The sequence below is a fragment of the Rattus norvegicus genome, chromosome 5 (assembly GCF_021556685.1).
Source record: "Rattus norvegicus strain SHRSP/BbbUtx chromosome 5, alternate assembly SHRSP_T2T, whole genome shotgun sequence".
NCBI lineage: Eukaryota > Metazoa > Chordata > Mammalia > Rodentia > Muridae > Rattus > Rattus norvegicus.
The window spans coordinates 139879575-139905190 of NC_141538.1; the positions used below are offsets into that span (position 1 = coordinate 139879575).

The 25616-nt window shown below is 56.1% G+C and overlaps 1 protein-coding gene across 2 annotated transcripts; it reads right to left on the reverse strand.

Moving 5' to 3' along the window:
• Nucleotides 1-2171: 2171 nt before the first annotated feature.
• Foxo6 (forkhead box O6) lies at nt 2172-22484 on the reverse strand. Of its 2 annotated transcripts, XM_087549279.1 has the most exons (3): nt 21568-22484; nt 4856-4924; nt 2172-4293 (listed from the first exon to the last, which is right to left on the reverse strand). In XM_087549279.1, exons 1-3 carry the CDS (start codon nt 21979-21981, stop codon nt 3028-3030), a joined length of 1749 nt encoding a protein of 582 aa, XP_087405405.1. In that variant the 5' UTR covers nt 21982-22484; the 3' UTR covers nt 2172-3027.
• Between the last annotated feature and the right edge of the window lie 3132 nt (nt 22485-25616).

Sequence of the window (25616 nt, forward strand, 5' to 3'; positions counted from 1 at the left end):
CCAGACAGCAGAGATTCTTTCTTTACCCCGCTCTGCAGTGCCCCCCAAGCCTTCCCGACACCCCATGATAACATCTTTACTTCTGATTCACTGAACTCCCTCTCCAGTTCAGAGAGATGTCTTCCAGGGCTCCGACCTCCCCCTCTTCCGAGATGCCCAAAGGCTGAGAATGCCATTCATGGGATGGAAGTGCTCCTGGATGTGTCTCCTCTGGATCCCCGCAGGCTGTAATTCAAATGGAATCATTTCTCTGGGGCTTCTCCGTCCTCTGCGCTGCCCACCTCAGGGAACACCTGTCTGTCCAAGTACACCGCATCACTGACTCATCACCCCCTTACTTCATGTCCATTCCACAACCAAGGCACAGGCCTTCCAAATGCTAAATAAATAAATAAATAAATAAATAAATAAATAAAATGCCTCCCCCATTCCCTGGTCAGTCACTCACCATCAGCACCCATGGTTTTGCCCTGTCTCTTTTCCTCTACTGCCTGTTGGTGTCTTTGCCACCAGCAACCTTTCCATTTCTGAGCGTGTAACCCCATTTAATGGCTTTTGGCTCTGAAATTCATGAGCTTCTTGACTCTATGCCGTTTCCTGTCTCTCCCTCTTCCTCTCCCAATGTCAACCATCCTTCAAGCCCAAAGGTGAAACACCACTGCAGCATCTCCCTGGCTCCTCCATTCATTACAGTCTGCTCTATTGTCCATACCCAAGTCAACACCCAGGAGCCTCCAAATGTCCCCAAGGCAGAGTCTTGGAACAAGAACTGGATTTGAGCAGGTGCTTCCTTCCTGACAAATGGACCAGAGCAGGACCTGCCTATTTCGCATCTCTCATTTAGCTCAGATGGAGGCTAGATGATCTAGTACAGACTGGGAAAATAAGGCTACAGAAAGTGAGCTGTGCTTGTGACAGTTAATTATTGTCAACCTGATTGGAATTAAAATCGCCAAGGAGACACACCCAGAGGCTTGTCTATAACGCTGTTTCCAAAGAGGTTTGACTGAAGAGGGACGATCCACTCGGAATATGACGACTGTCCTTGTGAGGTGAGGTCCCAGATTGAATATAAACCAGGAAGCCCTTAAGATGGCTCAGTGGGTAGAGGGGCTTGCCACCAATCCTAATGACTGGAGTTTGATCCTCAGGGCCTATAGGGTAGAAAGAGAATCATCTCCAGAAACTTGTTCTCTGACGTTCACATGTGTACTGTGGTGTGAGTGTGCTCCTGGACACACACACCAATCTCTTCTCTCCTCTCTCCTCTCTCCTCTCTTCTCTCTCTCTCTCTCTCTCTCTCTCTCTCTCTCTCTCTCTCTCTCTCTCTCTCCTCTCTCCCCTTTCCCTCCCTCCCTCTTTCCCTCCCCCCTCCCACTTACTGACTGTAGATACAATGTGACCAGCTGCCTCATATTCCTGCCTGCCATACTTTCTCCACTATCATGGACTTCACCTTCAAAGTGTGAGGCAAAAGGAGCCGGTCTTTCCTTCCTTCCTTCGTTTTGTTACTTTTGTCAGGTACTTTGTTGCAGCAATGAAAAAAAGTAACTAACACAGGGCCCAAGGTGACACAGCTGGCAAAGTAGAGGAACTAGATAAAGTCCTACAGAAGTTTGTGCTTCCCTGGCTCTCCTCCTCCTCCTTCTCCTCCTCCTCCTCCCCCTCCTCCTCCTCCCCCTCCTCCTCCTCCCCCTCCTCCTCCCCCTCCTCCTCCTCCTCCCCCTCCTCTTCCCTCTCCCTCTTCTTCTTCTAACCAGTATCTTTCAAAATTATTTTCCCTCTCTGGCCTTGTTTTTCATCTGTTTAATGGGAATGAAACTTGTGCTAATAGGAGGCTTGGTAGTCACAGATTCTCAGTTAACACCTGCACCCCTCTCCCAACCCCTCAGCCTTGATTAAGGAATTTCCCCAGGCAGGAAACTTTCTGCTTGCATGTGTTTAAAAAAAAAAAACCAAAAACAAACAAACAAAACAGGTGCAGAACTCTACAAAGACTATTCCCAGCGGCAGGAACTCAGTAGGTGCTTAACCAATGTAGAGCTAAGTAGATCTCCGGTCGTGTGTCCAGATAAAAAGCCCTGATGGCTGCAGCAAACAGGAACCCTGGCATCACCCCTACCAATCCCCTTCATCACCACCACCCCCTCCTCCTAACCCAAGGCTCGGGAAATATTTAAAACAATTTTATTCATGAAAATATGCTGTACAATGCACTCTACACGGCCTCGACACGGCACACACGCACACGCACACGCTGACGGCACGGCCACAGTACACTGCCTACGATATGCGCCGGGGACGCCGCGCCCACCGCCCGCCCCGACCGGACACTTATAAATATGGGAGAGAAGGGCCAGGACTAGGGGTGTCGAATTGGGGGATGGATCTGGAACTGAGGCCCGCTGGAGAGGCTGTGACCAGTACTGAAGGAGTGTGGGGTTGGCTGACAGGAGAGAGGAGGTGCCAGGACTGGTTAAGATGGGAGACTGAACCAGAGGGTAGCTGAGGACCAGAGGACTGAGCGGAATGGATGACCAAGATAGGTGTGAACGAGAGGGTTGCTGGCTTCGTGTGGTGGGTCTATGGCCAGTGAGGGAAAGTGTCATTTGAGAATCAGATTGGAGTTGGGTGGCCTAAGCGTCACAAAGGACCCAGCAATAGGAACTGAAGGTTCAGAAATGCCCTTTCCCCACTTCGTAGGGGGCTTCCAGGGTAAGCATCCACAGTGGGCCATCCGCCTTGATCTTCCCCACTCCCACCTAGCCGGACCTCAGCCATCTCTCCCAGGCCTCCAGCCCCAGCAGGAGGTCTTAGGAGTTCGGACAGGACTGGCAAGGTGTCCCAGCCGCTCCTTCCCACCTCCCTCTGCGCTCAGCTCGGAGGGATGTCTCCAGCTGGGCTGGGGTTGCCTCCTGGATCCTCCAGTGGAGCTGGGTCGGGGGAGTGGGAACCCGGGGGTCGGGATGGGAAGACAGAGGCCCCATGGGAACGGGACCGGGGCACCCAGGCCACGCAGGGCGGCCCTCAGCCCGGCACCCAGCTCTGGTTAGGGGGCGGCGCCCCAGCCAGGCCTGGGGGAGGCGGAGGCAGGGCTGAGTCGAAGTTGAAGTCCATTTCGTCGCTGTCCATGAAGTCGTTGAGGATGATGGACTCGACGTCACACTCTAGGCTCCCGCTGAACATGTCGAGGTCCAGGTCGGCCGGGAAGCGGTCCGGTCCTGCACCCAGAGGCCCGGCTGCTGCGGCCGCGTAGGGCCCAGGCAGCGCGTCCAGCAGGAGGCCGCCAGGCGGACCCCCGAAGGCTGCGGCGTGGGCCGGCGGGGCCAAGCCGGCGGCGCCCGCCTCGCCGGGCAGCGTCATAAGGCTGATGGGGTGGGCTAAGGCACTGCGCGAGGGCGCCGGCGGCGCGTACGGGGCCGCTCCCTTGCCTGGGTAAGCGGCGGCCGCGCCGGCCAGCGCCAGCTCCCCGGGCGCGCCCAGCAGCGGACCGGGCCTCGGCGCGGGCGGAGGCGGCGGCAGCAGCGCGGGCAGCGCCCCGGGGCGGAAGGGCGCGGCGGCCGGCGCGAAGCTGGCCTGCTTGTTCTCCTGGATGGTCTGCATGGGCAGGCGGCGCAGCGAGCCCAGAGCAGGCGGCCCGAAGCCCCCGCCCCCGCCGTAGGCGCTCGCCTTGCAGCCGCCAAAGTAGGAGGGGGTCCCGGCGCGTGCCCGCGGCCCGTACGCGTCCTGCGCGCCGTCCAGCAGGGCGTCGGGCAGCCCGGCCACGCCACCACCGTGCAGGCCCAGCGGACCTCCCAGCTCGGCTAGACGCGGCAGCTCGCCCGGGCAGCGCGCGCCCAGGGCGGGCGACAGCGCGCTCGCGGGGCTTGGGTACATGAGTGGCGAGGAGGGTGCCAGGGCCTCCAGGGCCTCGTCGTCCTCCAGCTCGGCCGCCTCCCCGAGCAGGGGTCTCCCGCTGCCGCGGAAGTCAGCCCACGCCTCGTAGTCGTCGCTGGCATGCGAGGCCGGGCTGGCGGCCCACTTGGCGGAGGCTGACATGGGCCCTGGAGCCGGTGCGCCCGGAGGGCTGTCGTCCGGGCTCCGCTCTGGCAGGTGCAGCTGCTTCTTCTTGCTCGCCTTGCCCTTGATGCGCAGGAACTTGGCCCCGTTGTCCATGGACACGGCCCGGCGCCTCGGGGTCTTGCCCGTCTTTCCGCCCTCGGGGTTCAGCATCCACCATGAACTTTTGCCAGTCCCCTCATTCTGCACGCGGATGAACCGGGTGTGCAGCGACAGGTTGTGCCGGATGGAGTTCTGTGGCCAGAGATAGGGGCATGGGTGGCAGGAAGAGGGGATCCAGGGGAAAGTAACAGGGAGAAAGAAAGGAGGGGGGTCAGAAAAGGACGGGAAGAAATAGAAGGATCAATGGGGGTAAAGGGAGGTAAAACGAGAGTGCAGGTTAAGTACCACATTGGACAAATCCAGAATGCCCATCCTTTACCCCAAATGTGCCCCTGCCCTGCCCTGCTCCACCTCCCAAGTAGACACTGCCAAAGGGCAGGGCTGGTGCTTAAGGGATAAGGCTCACTTTGAGCTCTATTCTGAACCTGTGCCATCCCTCAGCAGGAGAGCAGGACCCCATCTTCCAAACTCAGCCAAACCTCTGGAGGGGCTGGCTAGACTGTGAGGGGCCCCCCAGCAGATTATGTAAGGGCTCATGCCACTGCTGCGGCTCATTTGTCCGCCCCCCTCCCTCCCCAGCCTGGCATGGAGCCAGGAGCCCGAAAACCCAGGGCTCCAGAAATCAATCTCGCGGTGACTGATTAAGCCCTGTTTAGAACTAATTGCTCTTTCGTGTGTGGGGAGAATAAATTACCTGCTTTAATTTCGTGTCTTTAAAATGCAACTGCAGGTAGAGAGGACTGTTAACCCTTTGTGGGAAGGCCTGGCCAGAGAAAGCAGAACAGGCTGAGGTGGGGATGCCCAGGATACTCCATAAGGTTATAAGTCTATAAACCCAAGACGTTTTGGAGATTGAGCCCAGGATTAACCAAGGAGACCTCAGAGCTACTCCTGTGTCCCTCTGACCCACCTGGCTCAGCTCTGTCCCCAAAGCCCCTTCCTTGTGAGACCTTTATACAATTTTCCACACATTCTCCATTTACAGTCAGGAAGAACTTCCTACAGCCAAAGAAGCTTGTGTAAGTAGGGTTGCATAGGCCTGCCTGCTGTCTCTCAGTACCACTTGGCCTTTACTTCTGTCACCCTGCCTATATCCTCCACTTAATTTCTATTGTGCCAATCAAGAGTAACCTCAGGGTCACTATCTGCTTTGGACAGCCCTGCTCTGAGGACAGAGGAAGGCAAGGTGAGCTCACAGCTCCACCATCCTGACCTCCACACAAACCTGGTGTAGAATCTCCTGGACCCCCTTTCCAGTAGCCTTGACCTTCCTGTTCAGGTACTGTTGTGCAGACAGCTTGGGCCTTGGCTAGCCGAGGACTGGGCAGGATGCCTGGCTATTTGGTCACCTGGCTGTGTGACCATGGCTGTGCATCAGTCTCTGAGCTACTCTGAGACACACACTGCGGTCATCACCATCTCCTGAGGCTGTTGGATCATTACATGAGCTAATGGGTGCGGTTCGATGTCTCGGAACACCCCAGGTGCTCCTAAACCGCTCTGTCTAGTCAGACCTTACCCATAGACTCAACAAACCTGCTTGGTCACCATCTCAACACCAAGACTTAAGCTCTGCCGGGGCATCAACCACTTGGGGAGGCCAGCATTACCCCATTTCGTCCACCACATGACAGAAGCATGATGTAATTTGCCCACAGCCCCATGGCTAGGCCGTGATGCCGGGCACCACTCCAGCTCTGTCCAGACCCCTGAACTTGGTCTTAACTTGCTAATCCACCTAGGCACACCCTAACCACTAATCTGCCAGGGTTCTCTCTCCTGTCCCCAACAGTCTCCATTCTTGCAGCTCCACCATGCTGGCTGTCTCTGGCACTTTATGGACTTGGAGGCAACAGCTGGAGTTTGCCAGCCTTGCCCTGCCTGGCTTCTCCTGAGGCCCTGTGAGGAGGGTAGCTGGCCCCCAAGGGAATGATGTTCCCTCAGGTAGATACTCCCTTCCTGTGCCCGCCCATCCACCTGGCTCCCTGCCCCTCCCCCACACCTGCGTTCAGTTCCCAGGAGACTCCAGCCATCCCCCCCCCCCCCCAGGACTATCTGCCTTGCCAGAAGCTCCACCTCCCACTCTCCCAGTCCTGCTGGGATGGAAGTCCATTGGCAGTACTGCTTTCTGTCTTGGGCCAGTCTGGCTCAGAGTACTGAGGGCTGAGGAAGAGCACTGCCAAGTAACTGCACCTAGCCAGGCCCAGTGCATCTGCTAAACCCTATAGAGTCAGGGACTGGGGAGCTTAGTTCCCAACAAAGAGGGCGTGGCTCAGAGACAAGTTGCCAAGGTCACGAAGCTTGTTTGGCACAAACCCAAATATGGTTTCAGGTTGGTCTTTGTGGAGGACATTCCATTCTGCCACAGGCTGGGAAGGTCAGAGAGTTTGAAAAGACTCTTGGGAAGCCAGTACTCCTATGCAGACCATGCCCAGGAGCCACCCAGGAAGAAGGCTAAGTATGCACTTCGGGGTCAAGACGGCCTACGAGTTCTGTGCTTCCTCTTGAGAACTTTGCAATTGCTTTTAAACACACCCCGATTCTTATGACCTTAAAGAGGTCCATGAAAGTTCGCAGCCTTCTCCCCTTGCCCTCACCCTGGACTCAGCCAGGAGGCTAGGAGTTCAAGCCTTTGTTTCACACCATGGTTCTCACAGCACAGGGAAAAGAAAGAATGTGTCCAAAGTGGCCTCGGACCTGGCGTCCCAGGATATGCACCCAGGCCTCCTGACCCCCAGCTTGGCACTCCTCCACCCACTCTACCAAGTCTGGCCTGGGGATGCCAGTCCTCCTCTTTGGGGCTATCTCTTCACATACGCTGATGACCTGGGCCAATTGCTCTCTGTGTTTTCCAGTTTGACACTAGACAGTTTCTGAAATGGTCAAATCTAGAAGTCTGCAACACCTGCCCCCCCCCATCCCCAAGCACGATTCGTTTTTCATAAATGAAACCTGAGGCAAATCTGAATCATTATACACTCGAGCCCTAGTGTGGGGAAGCCCTGCCCACTCAGCACCTTCACTCTCCATGAATGAGGCCTGTGGAGGGAGGGGTTCTGCAAGCCACACGGATAGGGCAGCTGAGCTCAGATGGGTACCAGGCTTTGCTCAGGGCTGCCCAGAGGGGTGGCCTGGAGCTGAGGCCTCTGACTTCAAAGCTAGGCTCTGTACTGGATGTGCACCAGGGCTATGCCCCTGAGAGAGGCCCACGCCCTGCACCTTAGCACATCTCCCTAGGACCTAGACACCTGGTGCCAATCAGAGCTCCCAGCCAAGATCCAGTGGCAAGCACTGGTGACAACTCTGGCTTGCCCACAGGGCCTCCTGGGAGGCCAGAGGCCATGAAGGAGGTGAGGGAGGTAGAAGAGGGAGACGCCTCTACCAGGCAGCAGTAACCAGGGCTCCCTCATGGAGTCGCTTAGCAACCCACCACCACAGGCACGGCCCAGGCATGCCCAAGCTCCCCGGATGCCCAGGGCTGGGCTCAGCTTCTGGGGCCTCCCACATCCCGCATGTACATCTAGGCTTGGCACGGTCTCCTAGGGAAGATAAGACCTCCCTGATTTCAGGCCCCAGGGAAACGAGGTAGGGGCAGAAGAAAGGACAGCAGGTTATATTCGTGCCTTCCTCATTCTTCCTCAGCACCAGGGCCTGGGTGAATACTCTCTTGGGGTCCACCCACTAGGGAGAGAAGCCTGGCAAGAATGCACATGGCCAAGTGCATGGGCTCTGGCACTGGGTCCAGACGTCAGTTTCAGCTCCAACACACAGGAGCGGCACGACCCTGGGGCAAGGTACTTTGAAGCTCCAGTTCCTTTAACAGCTGTAGCTTCCACCTTTGCTTCCCTGCAGCACCTTCACACAAGTATGCTTAACCACCTGACATCCTCTCCAACCCTCCTATGCTCCCCCCATGCCTCAATGAACAAAGGTCCAGTCACAACCCACACACCCTCCGTGACCTCTCAGGTGCCCCCTCCACAATCCCTCCTTCGCCTCCAAACCTGCCAGGTCAGATGTCTTTCCCTCTGGATGCTCACAGAATTCTCTCATCTGCCTCTCCCCGGTGTGAAATTTTCTAAGGCTATCGCCTTCTGGGTTAATAAAGTTGAAATGAGTACCCGATGAATACTAACTTGAAAATCTTATATCTGAAAAATGCTCCAAAATCTGCCAACTTTTAAGTCATAGCTTTCAGATTTGTGGGTTAGGGATGCTCCAAGTCTATGTGAATATCCCAGAATCTAAAGCAGTTTTGTAATCTGTAACATCTGTGGCCAAGCATTTCGGGGAAGGGCTACTCAGCCTCTGTGTAACTTGATCATTTACCTACTGTCTGATGGCCTTGCATTAGGACTTCTGTAAGGGTAGTGACCTATCCCCACCCCATTTTTTTTCTTTGCTCCATGTGTTTGGCATATACTAGGCACTTAAAAGTTTGCTCGGTAAAGGAATAAGAGACATGCATACATGATACTGGGTTGTAGGGAGATCTGAGTGAACTAGCCCTGGCTGGCACACAAAAGGGACTTTTCTGAACTAGGTTAGGAAGCAAACTCAGGATAGGATGAACAGCAAGCAGGGATGCAGGAAAAGTCGGGCCCACCACAGTGGAGAAGGGACAGGCTTCCCGGCACTCTGAAGAAGTGCTCACAGGCAGCTGCTGACTCCAGGCCTCCACCTGCTCCCAGACTGCCCCAGGCTGACTTACACCCAGACCTCCCACTACACTGTTCCCTTAGGCCAGGAGACACCCCAAGAGCTTCAGCAGGTCAGAATGACCTCGACCTTGGTGCCTGCCCCACGGATAGGGTCTGATCCACCTGGCAGTGACAGCTCATCTATCCATCAGGACACCCTCATCTATTCCCAGGACACCCTTCGCCCACGAGCAGTAATGCATTCATCTGACAGCACAACCCCATTTATCCAGCACACCAGTCCCATTTATCCAGCAAGTACAACCTCATTTGCTAACAGCACTCCATTCACCTGACGGGGCCCCTCATTTATCCAGCAGGACACCTTCATTTATCCTCCAAGTCGGACGCCTTCCTTCCTCCTGTGGTGTGGCTGTGTTCTCCGATGGTGCGACCCAGCCGATCCAGCAGGACATCATCTCTCCTACAAGTACACTCCATCCCCCTGACAGTACAACCTCATTTATCTAGTAATGCAGCCTCACCTTGCCTCCTAGTACCACCTCATTCCCTGACAGTACCACCTCGTTTATCTTCCGGTACAGCCTCATCTCTCCTTCTAGCACAGCTTCATTCCCCAACAGCTCAACCTCATCCAATCTTACTTCTCCAGCCGGGACCTGCCAGGTTTTGGCAGAGGGGTGGGGAATGATGAGTGGAAAGGAGAGAGATCTGTCCCCTTACTTGGCGTCCCTCCCTGCAAGGGGTTGGGGGCTGCATTGCTTCAACTATATGCAACTTTTCCAGGCCAAGAAGGGGATGCAGACTTTGCCTTTTAAGTTGCTTGACCTAATCAGAGCTCCACCACTGTCTGTCTCGTCTCTCCTTCTGTCCCCACTAGGATGATAGAGGCCAACAGAGTGGATTCTGGGATTCTGTGGACTTCCTTGCTCTCTGCTTTGGTCCTGTGATCCTGGGAAGGGAGCATGAGGAAGGCTGCCCTCTTGGGGGGGCACAATTCAGTGGTGTGACGGTAAATGATTAGCAACCAGCACTCCGTGGGTGGCGGGAACCCAGCTGATGGATTTGTAGCTGTCACCGCTTTGTGGCACGAATCCTCCCGTCATAGGCCAGTGAGGCTGCCAGTGTGAAGTCACAGAGTGAGGAACTGGAAAGCAGTGTGCACAACGGTTCTTGTGCGTGAGCCCAGCTCCAGCATGCCATTGGCATGTGCTTCTGGTACTGACCCAGGAGGGAAGTGTCACTGCTGCATGCCAGGTGGATGAGAGGTTCTTTTGTCTTAACAATCAACCCCCAAGAAGAGACCACTAGTTTGCAAAGGGGGAAACTGAGGCTCTGGTGAGTTTAATGACTTCCAGGTTGAAGCCCCAAAGCTAGAAGTGAGGAAGCAAGATTCAGGTCTCTGGTTCTTGGTTTCCACAGCCCAGGCTCTTCCCACACTGCTCCCCACCATGTCCATCCCAGTAGATATCCCTGTCTTGGCTGACAAGCTCAGGCTCTTCTGGCTTTCCTCAGAGCCAGGATATGCAAACTCTGTACCTACTGCCTACTACTAACCCAACACTGTCTCCTGCTTTCCCTGGTTCCTGGAGGATTTCAAGATGGGGAGTTCAGTCCTAGGTCTTCTATTACCCCACCAAACACCATCAGGTGCAGAGGAGTCTCTACAGGTTCCATAATAGGCAGAAATCTCGGCTCAGGCCCTCTCTTCAGAGACTAACTTTATCTGCACGATGGTGATGATGACCCAGCTTCAGTCTCAGAGACACCTGTGGGTCTCCGCCCCCTGTTACAACTCCAGCATGCGTAGGGAGGATTCCACAGTTCCAGCTCTCATCCTTCCTGGTTCAGAGGTCCAGGAGTAGACCTGACCCCGTGCCTTACCCTTCACTTTATTCCTAGAGTCCCCACCTTTCCAGGAGCACACATCTGAGTCAGACAGACCCACAGCTGGGGGTGGGGTTGCCCTTTTGTCTGAGGTGGAGTTGGGATGTTCAGTCCAGGCAGGCTTCCTGGTAGATGATGTCAGGATCTGAAGGTCACACGTAAATCATCAGTACTAAGGTCTGCTATAGAGGAGGGCAGATTGGGGGCAAAGAGCCACAAGTGCCCATTAGTGGGCTTAGGGTCACCAGGACAGTAGTGAGCAGCCAGGATCCAGGATGAATCAAATATTGAAGCAAGATAGGAAGTCAGGGGCCAGAATACACAACCGTATTCCTCTCTCCTCTCCCTTCCCCTGACACAGAAGAGCTCACAGAATCAGCCCGGGCAAACGACAAACCAGCAATAGAGGTCCAAGCTCACTCCTGCCCCACAGCCTTGGGCTCCAGTTCAACTATAGAGAGAGACTCAAGAGCCACGTTCCCCAAACAGCAGGCATCTGGGCTGCCAACCATCATGTCCACCCGGGTGCTTCTGCACACTTTATTCTCAAGTCCCTCCCTCTCTGCATCTCAGGTTCTACTCCTTCATCAGGCCTGATCTGAGCTCCTGAACCCTCCTACCAGCCCCAGAGACAGTGGACTGCCCCACAACAGTGCTAACTGCAGACCGGAGTTTTATTATCCCAGAGTCTGCCTCCTCCACTGAAGTGTGTGGGGATGACAGAGCGTGGAGGAAGGGGGCGCCCTCAATAGTGTCTGACTTGTTCATGCCTGGACCAGTGAAGATTCCACCGAGCAGTCCCTAAGACCCTGCCACCAGCTACCAGGGTCCTCTTGAGTCTCCCTTTTGGCCTGGTCTCCCCAGAGGCTCCTGCAACCATGGCCTCCTGTGTCTTCCTCAGAGCTTTCTGACTCCTCAGGAGAATTCAGCATAATTGGGAAAAAGTATTTTTTTTTTCTTTTCTTGAAATAGGATCTCAGTATATAGCCCAGCTGCACACTGCCCCGCCTTCCTTGGTGCTAGGATCACCATGTCTGGGTAAGATACCATATATTAAATACTATCACTTCATTGTGGTATGTTATGACCACATCACCAAGCATTTGAGCCAACCTTCTGAGGGTTTGACAGGTGCCAATCCAGAGCCCCTGCTCTGAGACGCCTCTCAACAAGAATGTTTCAACCTGTAGGTTACGACCTGCTTTGGGATTTGCATATCAGATATTTACATTACAATTCATAACAATAGCAAAACTAAAATTATGAGGCAGCACAACATAATTTGATGGCTGGAGGGTCACCATAACATGAGGAACTGTACTAGAGGGTCACAGCATTAAGGAGGTTAGGAACCCCTGCTCTAAAGAGAAACCTAGGCCTGGCAGAAGCTCTGGGACTGTCCTGGAACAGAAGTAGGGCTGACCAACCTGCTCTCAGCTGCTCCACCCCAGAGCCCCTAACTGCAACCCCTTCAGACTTGGCATTGCACCCCTCTAGTCTGATCACCTCCCTTATCTGCAGGCAGCACCTCCCTGCTCCTCTGCCCAGGCCCTGGGAGCAGCTGCAGTGACCTCACTCAGCCCTGCCCTGGACCCAGCTCTGGGGAAGGCCTCGCAGCTGTGCCCGAGCCCTGCAGGCTGGCTCCTGGGGGAGAAAGAGGAGGAGCAGGCGTAGTGCCAAGAGAACCATCTGCTCTCCCAGGGGCACAGCCACCCGCACAGACACTGGCCTTGCCCCTGGGGGCTGCCCTTGGCCCTCTATTTCCTTGACAAGGGACTCCAAGAACCCAGGGCAGCCCACCCAGACCAGGGCAGCAACCTCATTTGCCATCTGTCTCCTCCTGAAGCCTCAGAGGTCCTTTAGAACGTACTGGAACACCACGAATGTCTGCTGAAAAAAATGGACAAGTGCTTGGGTGAGCTCCAGGGCCAGAGGCCAGAGGCTGGGCTGGGTGTGCTAAGTGTGGCTGCCCCTGTCCGGCCTAGCTGGCTTTAAGTCCTCACTCTCCCTGCTGGGGCCTCCATCTTCACATCTGCTTAGTTGGCAGGTGCCTCTGGCAGAGGGCAAGCCCCTCCTCCCTAAGGCCCAGCTCAGGTTACAAGAGGAGGTGGTGGCAAGGCCAGCTGAGGACAGGGGAGGGGACAGGAGGGAGAAGGAGGAGGCCTTAGAGCTTCCCAGATTATTGGAGAAGGAGAACCAGGAACCAGAGTGGGAATGGTCTTGCCCAAGATCACACAGCCTGGCAGTGGGGCCAAGAGAACCCACTATGCTAGGGACAGGTAGCCCCAGGCTTGAGGACTTCCTGGGGCAGGTGGCTTTCTTTCTGTGAAAATGAGGGTCCTTGGGGTTGGGGTGTGTGTCAATGGGGAAATGTTCACTGCACTGAGCTCAGATCCCCAGCAACCATGTACAGGCCGAGTGTGGAAGCATACAGCCATAACTCCAGTGCCTGGGGTCAGAGACAAGGAGATCTTTGGTGTTTACCAGCCAGGCTAGGTAAAAAGGTCAGCTTCAGAGCCATTGAGACCTTGTGTCAGAAAATAAGGCTGCGGGCAATAGAGAAAGTCACCTCACATCAAAACCTGGCCTCCATACACATAGCCCACCTGTACACACACACACACACACACACACACACACACACACACACACACACACACTCCCCTCTTTCAGGGGCATTCATAGGGAGTCCTAATCTATACACAGGCAGACTGTGCTTTTTTTCACAGAGTAATGAATAACAGTACTGACCTCTGATAAGACTTCTTGGGGACTTTACAGGTATCTTTCCTGAAATTCTAAGCTCAGACATAGGCCTATCATCCCATTTTGTAGAGGAGGAAACTAAGACTGAAACTGCTCAGAGCTACACGGAAGGTAAGCAGAACTAGGCTGTACTGATGCCACTGGCTTCCTAAGATGCTTACCACATACACAACCCAGCCATTCTCACCAGAGTCTTAAGACATGGTGGGCTAGCTGCAGGGAACTCAGACTGACATCTGGACCTAACGCAGGCTCATCTGCTCGTCTCGTCCCACCGTGTGCTTGCCACACAAGTCACTCTTGAGTGATTTGTCTGCTGGTGTCATCCCATTTACCACTCCCACCGGAGTGCCAGCTCCCGAGTCTGAGCTTGCCTGCAATCTCAAGTCACTCTTGCTTTCCCAGCTTTTACTCCTGCTGGGTTCCTCAGGTTGCCCCAAGGGTTTGACCTCCTTGTTTCCCTGCCTCTAAACACCCACAGCTGATAATCTGACCTTCTGTCCTGTCCTGCCCTGATGGTGTTTGTCAGCACAGGACTCTGGGACTTCATCTCTCAAGCTTAATCTCCCAGCCCCTCAAGGTCAGAGCCAGTCCTGACAGCTTTGCTTAGCAGGTGCCCATTGGTGTGTGGTTTTGGATTATAATTCCCCTAGTCCTGGGTCTGTAAACCAAGGAGACAGAAAACTGCCCTGCCCCTGCTTCTGGGGCACTGTCTGCTAGGAAAGGCAGCCTGAAATTAGGGCCCATTGCCCATGCTAGAAGCCTCAGGGCCAGACTTCAAGGGAGAGCACAAAGCCAGTTGTGGGGGCAAAGAGAGTGCTAGACCAGGCTGAAGCCAGCCCTGGGACATTTTAGTGCTGCCTGCCACACATCATTGAAGCCTCTTGATTTCTTTCGCGCTTAGTTTCCTCGTCTGCCAGTGGGGTAGCGGCCACAACAATAGTTTCATGGATCCGCTGTAAGAATCCATTGAGAGAATGTGTTGTGGGTTGGCACCTGGCAGGAGGGATCCTGAGCTACACGTAGTTCAAGGTGGCTGAAGCAAGGGTCAGAGGACTGAAGGGGGCAGGAAAGGTTGAGAAGGTTGGGGGCTGGGCCTCGAGAATCACACTAGGTGTCTGCATCCCAAGGAAGGGCAAACAGTGCTGGACTGTACATATATTCTCTCTTCTATCGGTGGGAAACTAGCTAGGACAGGGTCTGTGGCTGTCACTTTCAGTACATTCCAGGCCCAGAGAGCTTTCTGAGTATCACTCTCCAACACCTCCCTCTGGCGTCCGAGGCTGGCAGGGGGGTTTGTGGCTGCCCTCTTATACAGGGTAATTCTGATTCACGGGCTAGACATAGGTGCTGAGCAGGGGCTCAGGCCCCTGAAACCGATGGCATGAGGTCCAAGTCCCTCGGGCAGTAGGGAGGAAGAGGAGCAGGGGCTCAGCTAGGAAGCAGGTTAAAGAAGAAGCTGGTCACAGTGAGTACACAGGGCAGGTGGAAGGAGGCTGGGAGGCCAGGAGGCCGCCATCTAAGAAGTGGCTTCTGAATGACTGGTCACCAGACATACCTATTAAAATATGGATTTCAGTGCTCGTGCCCAAAGATTTGGAAAGTGTGCTGGTGCAAAGCTTCAGGGACTCTCTGATGACAAGCCAGGCCTGTGGACAGCTAAGGATTTTAAGCAAAGATCCTCAAGAAGATGTGTTGCCTTCCAGAACCACTTGGATGGTGGTGGCTTCAATCAAAATGCTCAAGCACCCTAGCTATTTTATTTTCTGAAGGGTATCCCAAGGGATCGACCAAGGAGAGCTGCCTTGGTCGCCATGTGGTGACTGGCAGGGGTGTGGGCTGAGGTAGTGTCTCTCGTGAAGGTGGCAGCATGAGGGTGCCTAAGCATAGAGGTGGCAGGAAACACAGGTGGGAGGTGAGGTCTGGACAAGTCCAGCAGAGGGCCTGGCCCGGGGATCCAGAGCAGTTTTGGCCTGGTTGGCTTCCAAGGGGAACTGAGGGGCCTTAGGATCCTAAAACAGATCTTGAAGATCTTGTAGCAGGAAGGCTATGTGGAAGCAACACCACACTGACAGTGGGAGACAGACGAGAGAAATGGGGTAGACATGCACAGGCCTGCACCCCCGTCTAGGCTCTGCCTTCTCCCAGCTATGCCTTAATTTCCTCGACTGCAAAATGGGACTACAAATGAGTATCTGGCAAAGATTTCAAGAAGGGTGGAGTGGGAGAATGTGTGCAAATGATAGGACTGACTGCCCAGCACCCACTTTCTCTTCTCATTCCCCTTCCCATGACAGGCAGCCCCCTTAGAGACCAGGAAGGTTTCTCTTAGTGAAGAGGGAGGCCCTGGGGGTAGGGTGTGGGAGGCCCCACCCCCACACACCACCTGGCCCCCTCCCACCTCCACATATGGGTTGGGGGGTGGGGAGAGGCAGCAAACAGCCAAACCTTCCTAAACAGGAGTGGGTTTCCATAGTAACCGGGGTGCCAGGAAAAGGGGGGTGCTCCAGATCCAGCTGTCCCCCCCAAGCACCCTCCTCAGGCCCTAGAGCCCAAGCTGATACCCACCCAACACCCTGAGCCCCCCCCATCTGACTGCTCTGGGGACAGCTGGGGCTGCCACGAGCACTCCCTTGTGCTAGCCGAATGGTTGCCACGTGGGTACTGCCATGGGCAGGGGCAGGCAACTTTTTTTTTTTTGATTCTTTTTTTTTGGAGCTGGGGACCGAACCCAGGGCCTTGCGCTTCCTAGGTAAGCGCTCTACCACTGAGCTAAATCCCCAGCCCCAGGGGCAGGCAACTTTAAGAGGCTCAGGTTCAGGACTATCCACACCCACAGTCACAGGTGTCCACCAGTGAGAAGCCCTTTCAGTACCTCGAACCTCTCAGCCCCTGGTACCAAAAGGTTTGTAAGTCACAGTATGGAAGGACCCAGGGACTGTGTTAACATCCTCTGGACTCACCGGGGGACGCTGAGGAGCAGAGAGAAGGATGCAGTCTATCTCACACACACACACACTGAGTCATGTTTCCCACGGGGGCCCTGTCCACCTTTGCCTAGCCCTGACTCCAGAGGACCACAAAGGGTTACAGCTGGACACAGTGGGTCCTTCAGGGCCCTGCAGGGAAGAAGACACATCTTCCCAGGACGTGTCTGCCCAGTGAATGGCAGTCCCTGAGAGAAATGTGTCAGAGCGGACTATGGGAGGTTGGCCTCCAGCATCAGACCTTCCAACTTCTTCGGTGACCCAAAGTCTGACCTGGAGGTGGATGGGGCTCTAATGGGGAGGTGTCAGCCCTACATCCCAGTCACTCAGCCCCAAGTGGGAGCAGGCACACTGCAGGTGTAGGGAGGGGCTGGTGAGTCTGCTGAGAGGGCAAGGAAGCTCCACCTAAGAGGCTCACTGCCACTCACAGTTCCTGACCCCTCAGCCCTAGCAAGGCCAAGGCAAACTCTTGGCCATCACCAGCTGCCACTCAAAAACTGGAGAAGCTGGGTTGCAAGAAGGAGCCCCAACCCTTCCCAAACCCAAACCCCCAGTCCTACCCAAAGGCGCAGAAAATGCTGGCATTCAAGGGGTAGAACTGGGTTCTACCACTCAGGGCTGGTACTTACTAGGTATGTGACCTCAAGGCAAGTCACTTCCACATCTGGAAAGAGGGCCATGGTGAGAATCTGCTGTGACATGTGCTTGGTGCATTCACTAGCCCTGTCCTCTGGCAGGGCCTCCCTGTGTCTCAGTTCCTCAGTTTCCTTCGATACTACACCTGAGTAAGTCCAAAGGTGGAGCCCTCAAGGTCTGCAGCGAGCCCCCAACCCGCATTAAGTGGGGGCTGGAGGGCGCTGAACTTTCGAACCCACAAACCCCCCGCGCCGTTCATTACCTTAACGCGAGTTAAAAATAACCGTCTCATCTCTTTAAATTAGTCTGTCTGCAATTACCGCCTGGCACGGCGCTGCCCGCCATCGTCCCGCTGGAGCGGCGCCAGGTGGCAGGCGGGGCCCTCACCCTGTCTGTCGGTCTGTCTGCTGCCTCTTGGCCCCCCTTCCCCCCGCGGCGCAGCAACCCAGAGGCCCCCAGCAGCCCCGCCTCAAGAGCTCCCCAACTTGTGCAGGGTGGGGGTCTGGGTCGCATAGGGCCGGCCTAGGGGAGCCGAGAATTGGGGAGGGGGCTCCGGGCACGCCGTCGGGGGAGGGGCGCTGGGAGGCCCGGGAAGCCGGAAGGGCCCGCAGCGCGCCAGCGCTCGTGGGTGGGTGTGAGCAGGTGGCCGTGGGAGTCTGCCGGGCGTGCCAGCAACTGTGCCAGGAGCGGCTGGCACGGGCTCGTGCCCAGGAGGCGGGCAGCTGCCAGCCCCTCGCTCGTGCAGTGAGGGGGGTGAGGACACCCCCCCAATCGGGGCTCACACCGCCTCTTCCCGCACCCCCACAAGCTCTTGGGGCTGGGGATCCCCGAGGACAAAGGAGGGGGAAGGCATCCTGGTGGAGCGCGCTTGGGGGAGGGGGTGCTACTCTCCCAACCGCTGCTCCGAGTCAAGAGCAGGACCCTGCTGCTGGCCTTGGGATCAGCCCCTCTTTCAAGCCCCCTCCCCACCTGGAACTTACAGGGCCAGGCCTGGGCCAGATGGGGCTAGCACCCGCCTTCTGATCCCACCCCTCAGCTAAGCTGCACCAGCCCTTGAGGGAGAGGGGAAGTCCCCATCCACTGGGCTCCACCCCTCTGGGCCTAGGGACAGAAATGGGAGGCGCCCAGGCCTGGCCTGGGAGCTCCCCAAGGACTGGCAGCCAGGAAACACAAAAGGAGTTGAACAACTCCAGAGGCGTTCAGTGGAAGGAACAGCAGGACAGTGCAGCCAGGAAGGCTTCCCGTAAGAGGCCAAAGCCAAAGGAACCTGGGGATTTATGGAGGAGCTAAGAGGGAATGGGAGGTTCTACTCTGGACCCACAACTCTTGGGCCACTACACTCCTGGCCAAGCCCTGACCCCAGGCTTGATACTCTGTCCCCAGGGGAATGGGACTAGCCTTTATGGTGCAACCACAGGTAGTCCTAACTCTCCAGGCCTCTGGTTTGGGTGACTTGGGCCTGCAGCACTGGGACACCCTCTTCACATCACCGATGGAACTTTAGGGCTAAGGCCCAGTACATCAGACTTTGTCTTCCCTTCCTTTCTGAAGGTGACCACTCCGCCTTTCCAGGACTACTTCCTGCCAGCCCAAGAGTCCTAGGCTCTAGTCTGCAACTGCAAGCACCCCCAAATCCAGCAGGCACAGTTCCCCCTCTCTGCCTTTGAACAAGCAGTTCCTTCACCCCATCACAAAACTATCTCCCTAATTTTCCCTAACCAAGAAGACACCCAAGATCAAGGCCACCCCCTCCGTGAGAGAACATCGGACTCCCTAGAATATGGAACCCACTTTCCCAGCCCCTTGCCCCACCTGCTAGCTTTTTCTGTCTCCAAACGCTGTGTCTTAATGTGGAAGGTTCGGAGCAATGCTTCCTGAAGGTGGGGCCAAGAACTTAGGTTCCCTTAAGGAGTCATAGCGCGCCCCCGACATTCCCCACGGAATAAAGGTCTAGTACCATGCAGGCTTTCAAGAGCAGCACTTTTGGGGAGGATGAAATGGATGAAGGAATAAGATGCCGAGTCCTGGCACCTGAGGTGTTCCAAGCCTTGGTCAAGCTGAGACGGGGAGCTGGAGATTGCTCCTCCCCCAGGCCTCTGAAGGAATTGACTGGGAGTGACAGAAGGGGTCCAGGGGCAGGAAGTTCCAGGAATGAGGGCGAATGGAGGCACCCTGGGGGAGCAGGAGGGTAAAGGGGGACCTCCACTGAAGAGACAGGCTGCATTAGAGCCCCTCCAGTGTCTGAGTGGTTTTAGCCAGCACCAAGAGCAAGAGTCCAAGCTTGGGGCTGCTCACACAGTGCCCCCATCCAGGACTGGGAGAGAGGTACAGGCAGGGCCAGTGTGGTGCAGTGGGAACTGCAGTCAATGGGCAGACAGGAGACTTGGGCCCTTGTCCAGGGTTCACTCCTTTCTGACACTCTCAGGAGAGAGTCCTATTACCTCTCAAGGCCTCAGTCTCACAGTTTGAGAAATGAACTCATGGGGCTCAAAAATCTCCAAGCACACTGCCATCATCCCCTAAGGTTCTGTCCGCCCCCTGTTCAAAGTCAGCAGCAGCTCACCCTCACTGGGGCCAGCAAGGCACGTTCCAGAGGCATGGTGGAACCTGGTGAGGTGGGCGACACACCTGGGCTGCAGTGGGACCTTAGGCAGTTAACTGACTCTTGTGCTCTGGGCCTCAGAGACCTCCCCTACAAATGGTTATAGTAAAATCCAGCTCAGGGACTACTGAGAGCTTTAAAGAGTCTGGCTCAGAGCTCGGCCCCAACACGCTTGCTCAGTGAACCGCAGCTGTCTCCAGGCTTCCAGCTTCAAGTCCCTGCTTTCCATCTTTCCCCAGCCTCCTTCATCCATCCAAACCTGCTGGAGCTCCTCCTCTTACAGGAAGCCCTCCTGACCAGCTCTGGTCCTGGTACTCAATCCACATCCTCTTTACTATCCACCCCATCTCTTTACTCTCAGTACACATACACTGATGGCTTCTTGGGCCAGACTCTCTGTAAGGTGTCATGGGGACAGAACAGTCCTGCACTGACACTGTCTTTCAAAGGTGAAGGAGGGAGGGAACGGGAAGCAGGGCACACATGATTGACCCACAATGCATGCCTTACAGTTAGGAAAAGGGGGCGGGGGGCTGAGCTAGTCAACAAGTGCTAGGGAAGGCTTCTTGGAGGAGGCATTGGGACTGTGCCCCTGTGGATAGAGGCTACATCTGCAGGAAGGAGTGGAAGGTGGACTCAGCAAACAAGAAGCAGAGCAGGCCCAAGGGCAGGGCACACTTGAGAGAAAGTTGTGTTCTGCTGGGAACTGAGCTGCGGGGCACTGAAAAATGGAGGGGATGAGACTCAAGTCTACTTCTGAGTCCTGTGTTCCTGCCCCATAATGGTCAAGGAAGATGCCATCGTACAGACATCACAGGAGCTGTGGGCTCCCAGATCAGGACAGTGCACCCAGGTGCATCTACATCTGGCCATGGCCATGGCCCCTGCCCTTCTCCTTAGACCTTGCTGCCAATCAACACCCTGAACAGCCTCATCTCTGGGCACAGCCATGTTGCCCTCATAGTGACTACCTCTCCCTCAAGAAGTCCCTTCAGACCTCCTCACCCTCAAATGCAAAGTCTAGCCCCATTTCCCAACAAGATGGCCAGAGAAGGAGCTGATTCTAGAAGCTACAATCCAGTGAAGCCCCCATCCAAGTCTTCTCCCAAGATGGCTCTCCCCTTTCACTGCCTGCCACTGAGGACTCTCTAGGGGTGTCCCACTCCTTAAGTGCATCTGGGCCCAGAAAGCCAGGGAGCTGAGAGATAAGTTGCCTAGAGCGGGTAGAAATAGACCCCCAGACCTCAACACCCTTCCCACAAGTACCAGCAGGGAGCTTTAAGCACCTCCCCCACCCCATGCTGTACCAGGGAAGGGACTGACAACACCTGCCCCGTGAAGAACTCCTCTCGGATGACCTGCCATGCTTTTCATCCCGACTAGTAGGTGCTCCAGGATGAACTCTCTCGACCCCACAGAAAGAATTGCGGGCCCATGATCTGTTAGCACTCTTCACCATGGGGCCGGCTTCAGGAAGGGCAGGGGAGATTTGAGAGGGAAAGCAGACAGGAGCCTTGGGTCATGACTCCAGCTCTTTAAAGCAGGTACCCTGGTGGAGAGGGTAAAACAAGTCACACAAAACAAAGGGGGCTCTCCACTGTCCGTGGCTTGGAAATGAGTTATGCTACTAAACCCAATGACAGCCCAGGGATATTCCTCTGGGATGCCTCGAAAAGGTATCCCCTGTCACCCTACCAGACCTCCAATCCCGCGCGTCCTTCCTAGGGGACATGAATGAATACAGCTGCTGCCAGCACGCCTCTGCCTGTCAACCGACCTGCCCTACGCCCTGGGCGCGCACTCCATGACCCCTAGGGGTGTTCCAGAGCCCCCTCCCTGTGGCCTGCCCGGAACCCAGATGCCCCACCTTCCAGCCGGCCGAGCTGTTGCTGTCGCCTTTATCCTTGAAGTAGGGCACGTAGCGGACCATCCAGTCGTAGATCTGCGAGAGCGTGAGTCTCTTGTCCGGGGCGCTCTCGATGGCTTTGGTGATGAGGTCGGCGTAGGAAAGGTTCCCCCACGCGTTCCGTCGGGAGCTCTTCGCTTTCCGCAACGGTCCGACCTCCGCGCCCAGCGGCGGCGCTGGGGCCATCGCTGGGGCCGTCGCCCTGCGTTCCGGCCCGCAGTCCTCGGAGCCCTCGGCCACTCCTGCGCCCAGCGCCCCGTCCTCGTCGCCGGCCAAGTCCGGCTGCGGCAGAGGCCAGGTACAGGAGCGCGGCCGGCTCTGCGGCGCGAAGTCCGGGTCCACGTCCACCTGATGCGCTCGCAGCTTCGCAGCCATGGTCCCGCCCGGCTCGGGCGAGGCAGGGAGGGAGGCTCCGCGGAGGGTGGGCGCGCGGCTCTGAGATCTGCGCGCCCCGGGGAGGCCCGCGGGAGGGGTCCCTGGCGGCGCCGACTCAACCACGGGGCGCCATGGGCCGGGGCGCGGAGGCAGCGGGCTGGACGAACTGGCGAGCACGGAGGGAGGCAAAGACTCAGGCAGTGAGGGGGCGGCGGCCCGGGAGCCCAGCGGGCATACACCTCGCCCAGCCCAGCTTCTAGCACCTGCCGCCTGTCTGTGCCCGCAGCCACCACCGCCACTGCCGCTGCCGCCGCTCCGCGGGCGCCGGTCCCGCGCGCGGGCCCCGCTCTCCCGGGACGAGGCTCGCTTGCACCATGCCGGAGCCCAAGCCCGTGCCAGAGCCCGCGCCGCCGCCCGGTGAATGCCGCCGCCGCCGCCGCCGCCGCCGCTCCGGCTCCAGCGCCAGCTCCCGCGCCTGCCGCGCTCAGCGCCGGCTGCACCTCGGGATGGGCGGGGGACGGGGACGGGGCGGGCCCGGAGCAAAAGGAGGCGGGGCGTACTCGCCCGGGGCCGCGGAATCCTTGCTTACTGGGTGCCCCGCCTGTAGACTGTGGGGGGCGTGGAGCTCCCGCTAAGGGCGACCCCGCCGAAGCCCCGTACGCCACAGCGCCCCCTAGGGAGCAGGCGAGAAACGTCTGGCGCGGCCCCGCCCCCTGCCAGGCTTGGGGAGGGCAACGTGGGGGCGGATCCCGAGTGCTCCCATTGGTGCACAGCGGGGCTGTCCCGCCCACAGTCTTCAAAGGATTCCTCCCAGGAGCGCGTCAGCAGGTTATTGTTACAACCCGGGGTTTCCCAGGGCAACAGAAATGGGGCGGGGCTCAGAGCACTGGTCCCTCCCTGCTTCTACTATCCCCAGAAATGCCCCGCCCTCCTCTTCTAGACCCTTGACGTTTCCAAGTATTCCTTCCAACAGCCAGACCAAGGGTTGATCTAACTCTCCTCTCTTCTTTGTGCCATGGATCTGTCTAGGGAATGGTTTGATAATTTCCTGGGTTGTAGGCCAGGCGTTGCCACAACCCTACCTGCTCTCTGTGCAAATGGGGCTTCCTGGGCTTTTATGGTGCTTGCAAGCACAATTTTAGAGCGTTGGTTCTCCGAGTTCAACTTGTGGCAGGTTTTATCCTGCAGAGTACTGAAACTGATTCCTGAACCCCGACCCTCATCCTCGAGTGTCTGGCGGGGCGGAGACTTCACATTTGTAGCAAGCACACAGGCACTAGGGACCCCACTTTAGGGAACCACTGTCTTCAAGTCTCTGGGAGGTTCTCAATGGGGCTGTTGGAACAAGTGCTTACCCCCAAAGTTAAGAATGGTTGGAGAGGAGCTCACTCATTTAATGGGTATCTATCGAACATCTTCATTGTTCCTGTCTCCTCTCAGGACTCTACAGCAAGAGCAGCAAATAGGGACAAATGAAGTCCCTGCTGTATAGACTAGTAGAGGACTCAGATGGTAATCCCATCATCACGTGACCTCACAGGGAGCAGCCCCTGAGAGGTTACGCAGTCCATTACCTCATCCCAAAGGGTAAGGGAGGCTAAGTCTCCAGTCACCACTCCATCTGCCGGCCTTTGCTCAGGTTATGCCGTAAGCCTTCAGTCCTTCCCACCCGAAAGGCCTCCACCAAAACTCAGCTTAAACATCAATCTAATCTTGGCACTTCTTCTACCTCAAACTCCCTCACATGCCTGACTATTCCCTGCTTGCCCAGATGCTTGCTGCCCTGCCAGCAAACCTTCATGTCCCTTTGGCACAGTATCCTGTTTTGCTGATCAGGAAACTGAGGCCCAGAGTGGGGGAAGCAACCTACCAAAATTAGCATGCCCGGCACTAGAATTCCAAGTCTTAACCCCCTCCTGGCCAGTACCTGGTTCCTGAAGGGACTAGAGAGGTGGGAGTTCTCTGGGCAGTAGAAGAGCTGTGTTCTCACCAAGGGAAACAGCCTCCTCTCTAAAAACTTCCTTTCCTCAGATTGAAGCCTAGGGAGAGGATGAAAGTGAGTGAAGGTAGGTAGGACTTTGATTGACAGGCTGGAGCCCTCCCAGGGGGTGGGGATTGGAGCAGGCCCATCTTGCAGATGATTGACATCAGCCTGAGTCACGTCCCAAAGGCAAGGGGTGGGTATGGGATCTATGTGCTACCCCCTTACATATGCACATGCTCCAGGTGGTTCTGTTTAGAACCATCCGGGACTGAAATCATTTCTGGCCCCTTCCCACAGCTCACAGATGCCCTTCTTGCCTAGGGAGTCAACACTGGCTCTGCTTCTTGAGTTCCCTGGAGGCTAGCTTCTTGCCATCCTTGAGGTCAGCCCTGGCTCTTAGTGTGACATGAGAGCTTGCTGGGGACCATTCCACGGCTGGAAGAAACTTAGCTGGGGGCTTTGGCACAGGCTGTCACTGCAGGCCTGGGAAGCCAGGTTGGCAGAAATACCCAGAGGCTGACTCAGGATCTGCTCTGCCCCTGCCTGTCTAGTGGCCACAGCTGCTGCCTGGCCTCTCCTCTGGGGCCTATGTCTGGCACGATCAGCTCCCTAACACACTCACTAGGACACACTGACTTTCTTGTTCACTCACAGGCTGACCCCGGCTTGCATGCTCATCAGGAGGCAGTCTGACTGTGATTCAAAGGAGTATGGCAAGTCATTTAGCTGTAGCCCCTGTGTTCTACCCTGTTGGCAGGTATCACCATGGCGCTGCATTCACAGGACCCTTGAAGTATGAAATAAGACCCTGGACAATAGTACCAGGCTCAGCGTCAGTCCAGAAATGATTCCTATTGCCCATGTGTATTTTCCCCATCTCACATAGTCTCCACTGCTCATATGATGACCACACACCTCCACTCACATTCACTGGCTCACTCGTGTGCACGCTTACCCAATGCCCTATATTCAAGGACTAGTTACATAATCCTTATCTTCCCATGGTTCTCTTAACCATTGGCTCCACCCTCTCCTCCCCCACGCAAGCTCTCCCTCAATGTCCTTTCACTGAGACCCACTCCCACATCCATTCAGCTCCCTGACAAGCTCCTATTTGCTTACCTTTCTCTGTCTCCTCCTCCTCCCCCACACAGGCACACTTGCTTTTACACCTTCCTCAGCAAGAACGTACACACACACACTTTGGTGCATACACACTTGATCACTTGCACTGCGTGCTTGCCCATATAACTCTTTAATGCTTGCATGATCCAACAGTGTCAGCAGTCTCCTCCATAACTCAGCTGGCCCACCTCTCCCCAGACCAAGCATACGCCACACTGTGTCTCAATGCATCCATCTCACTGATCACCCCCCATCCTGGCCCTCATGAACTGCTTCCTCTCTCCTGTCTCAGCCCCTCCCAGCTCTCAGAATAGCCCCTGCCACCACTGCTGAGCTGTCAAAGCCCTCCAGAGCTTGTGTCCCGCTGCTCTGTGCCAGCTTCCCTGGCTCACTCAGGGGCAAGTGAGGACAAGAGGGTGGCTTCTCTGAGTTCTGATGTGTGTAGCAGCTCTGTGCTCCAGGACTCCTCCTTCAGAGCCCACCTGGAAGGCAGTCAGTACATGGGGTTCACTGCTGCAACCTGCAC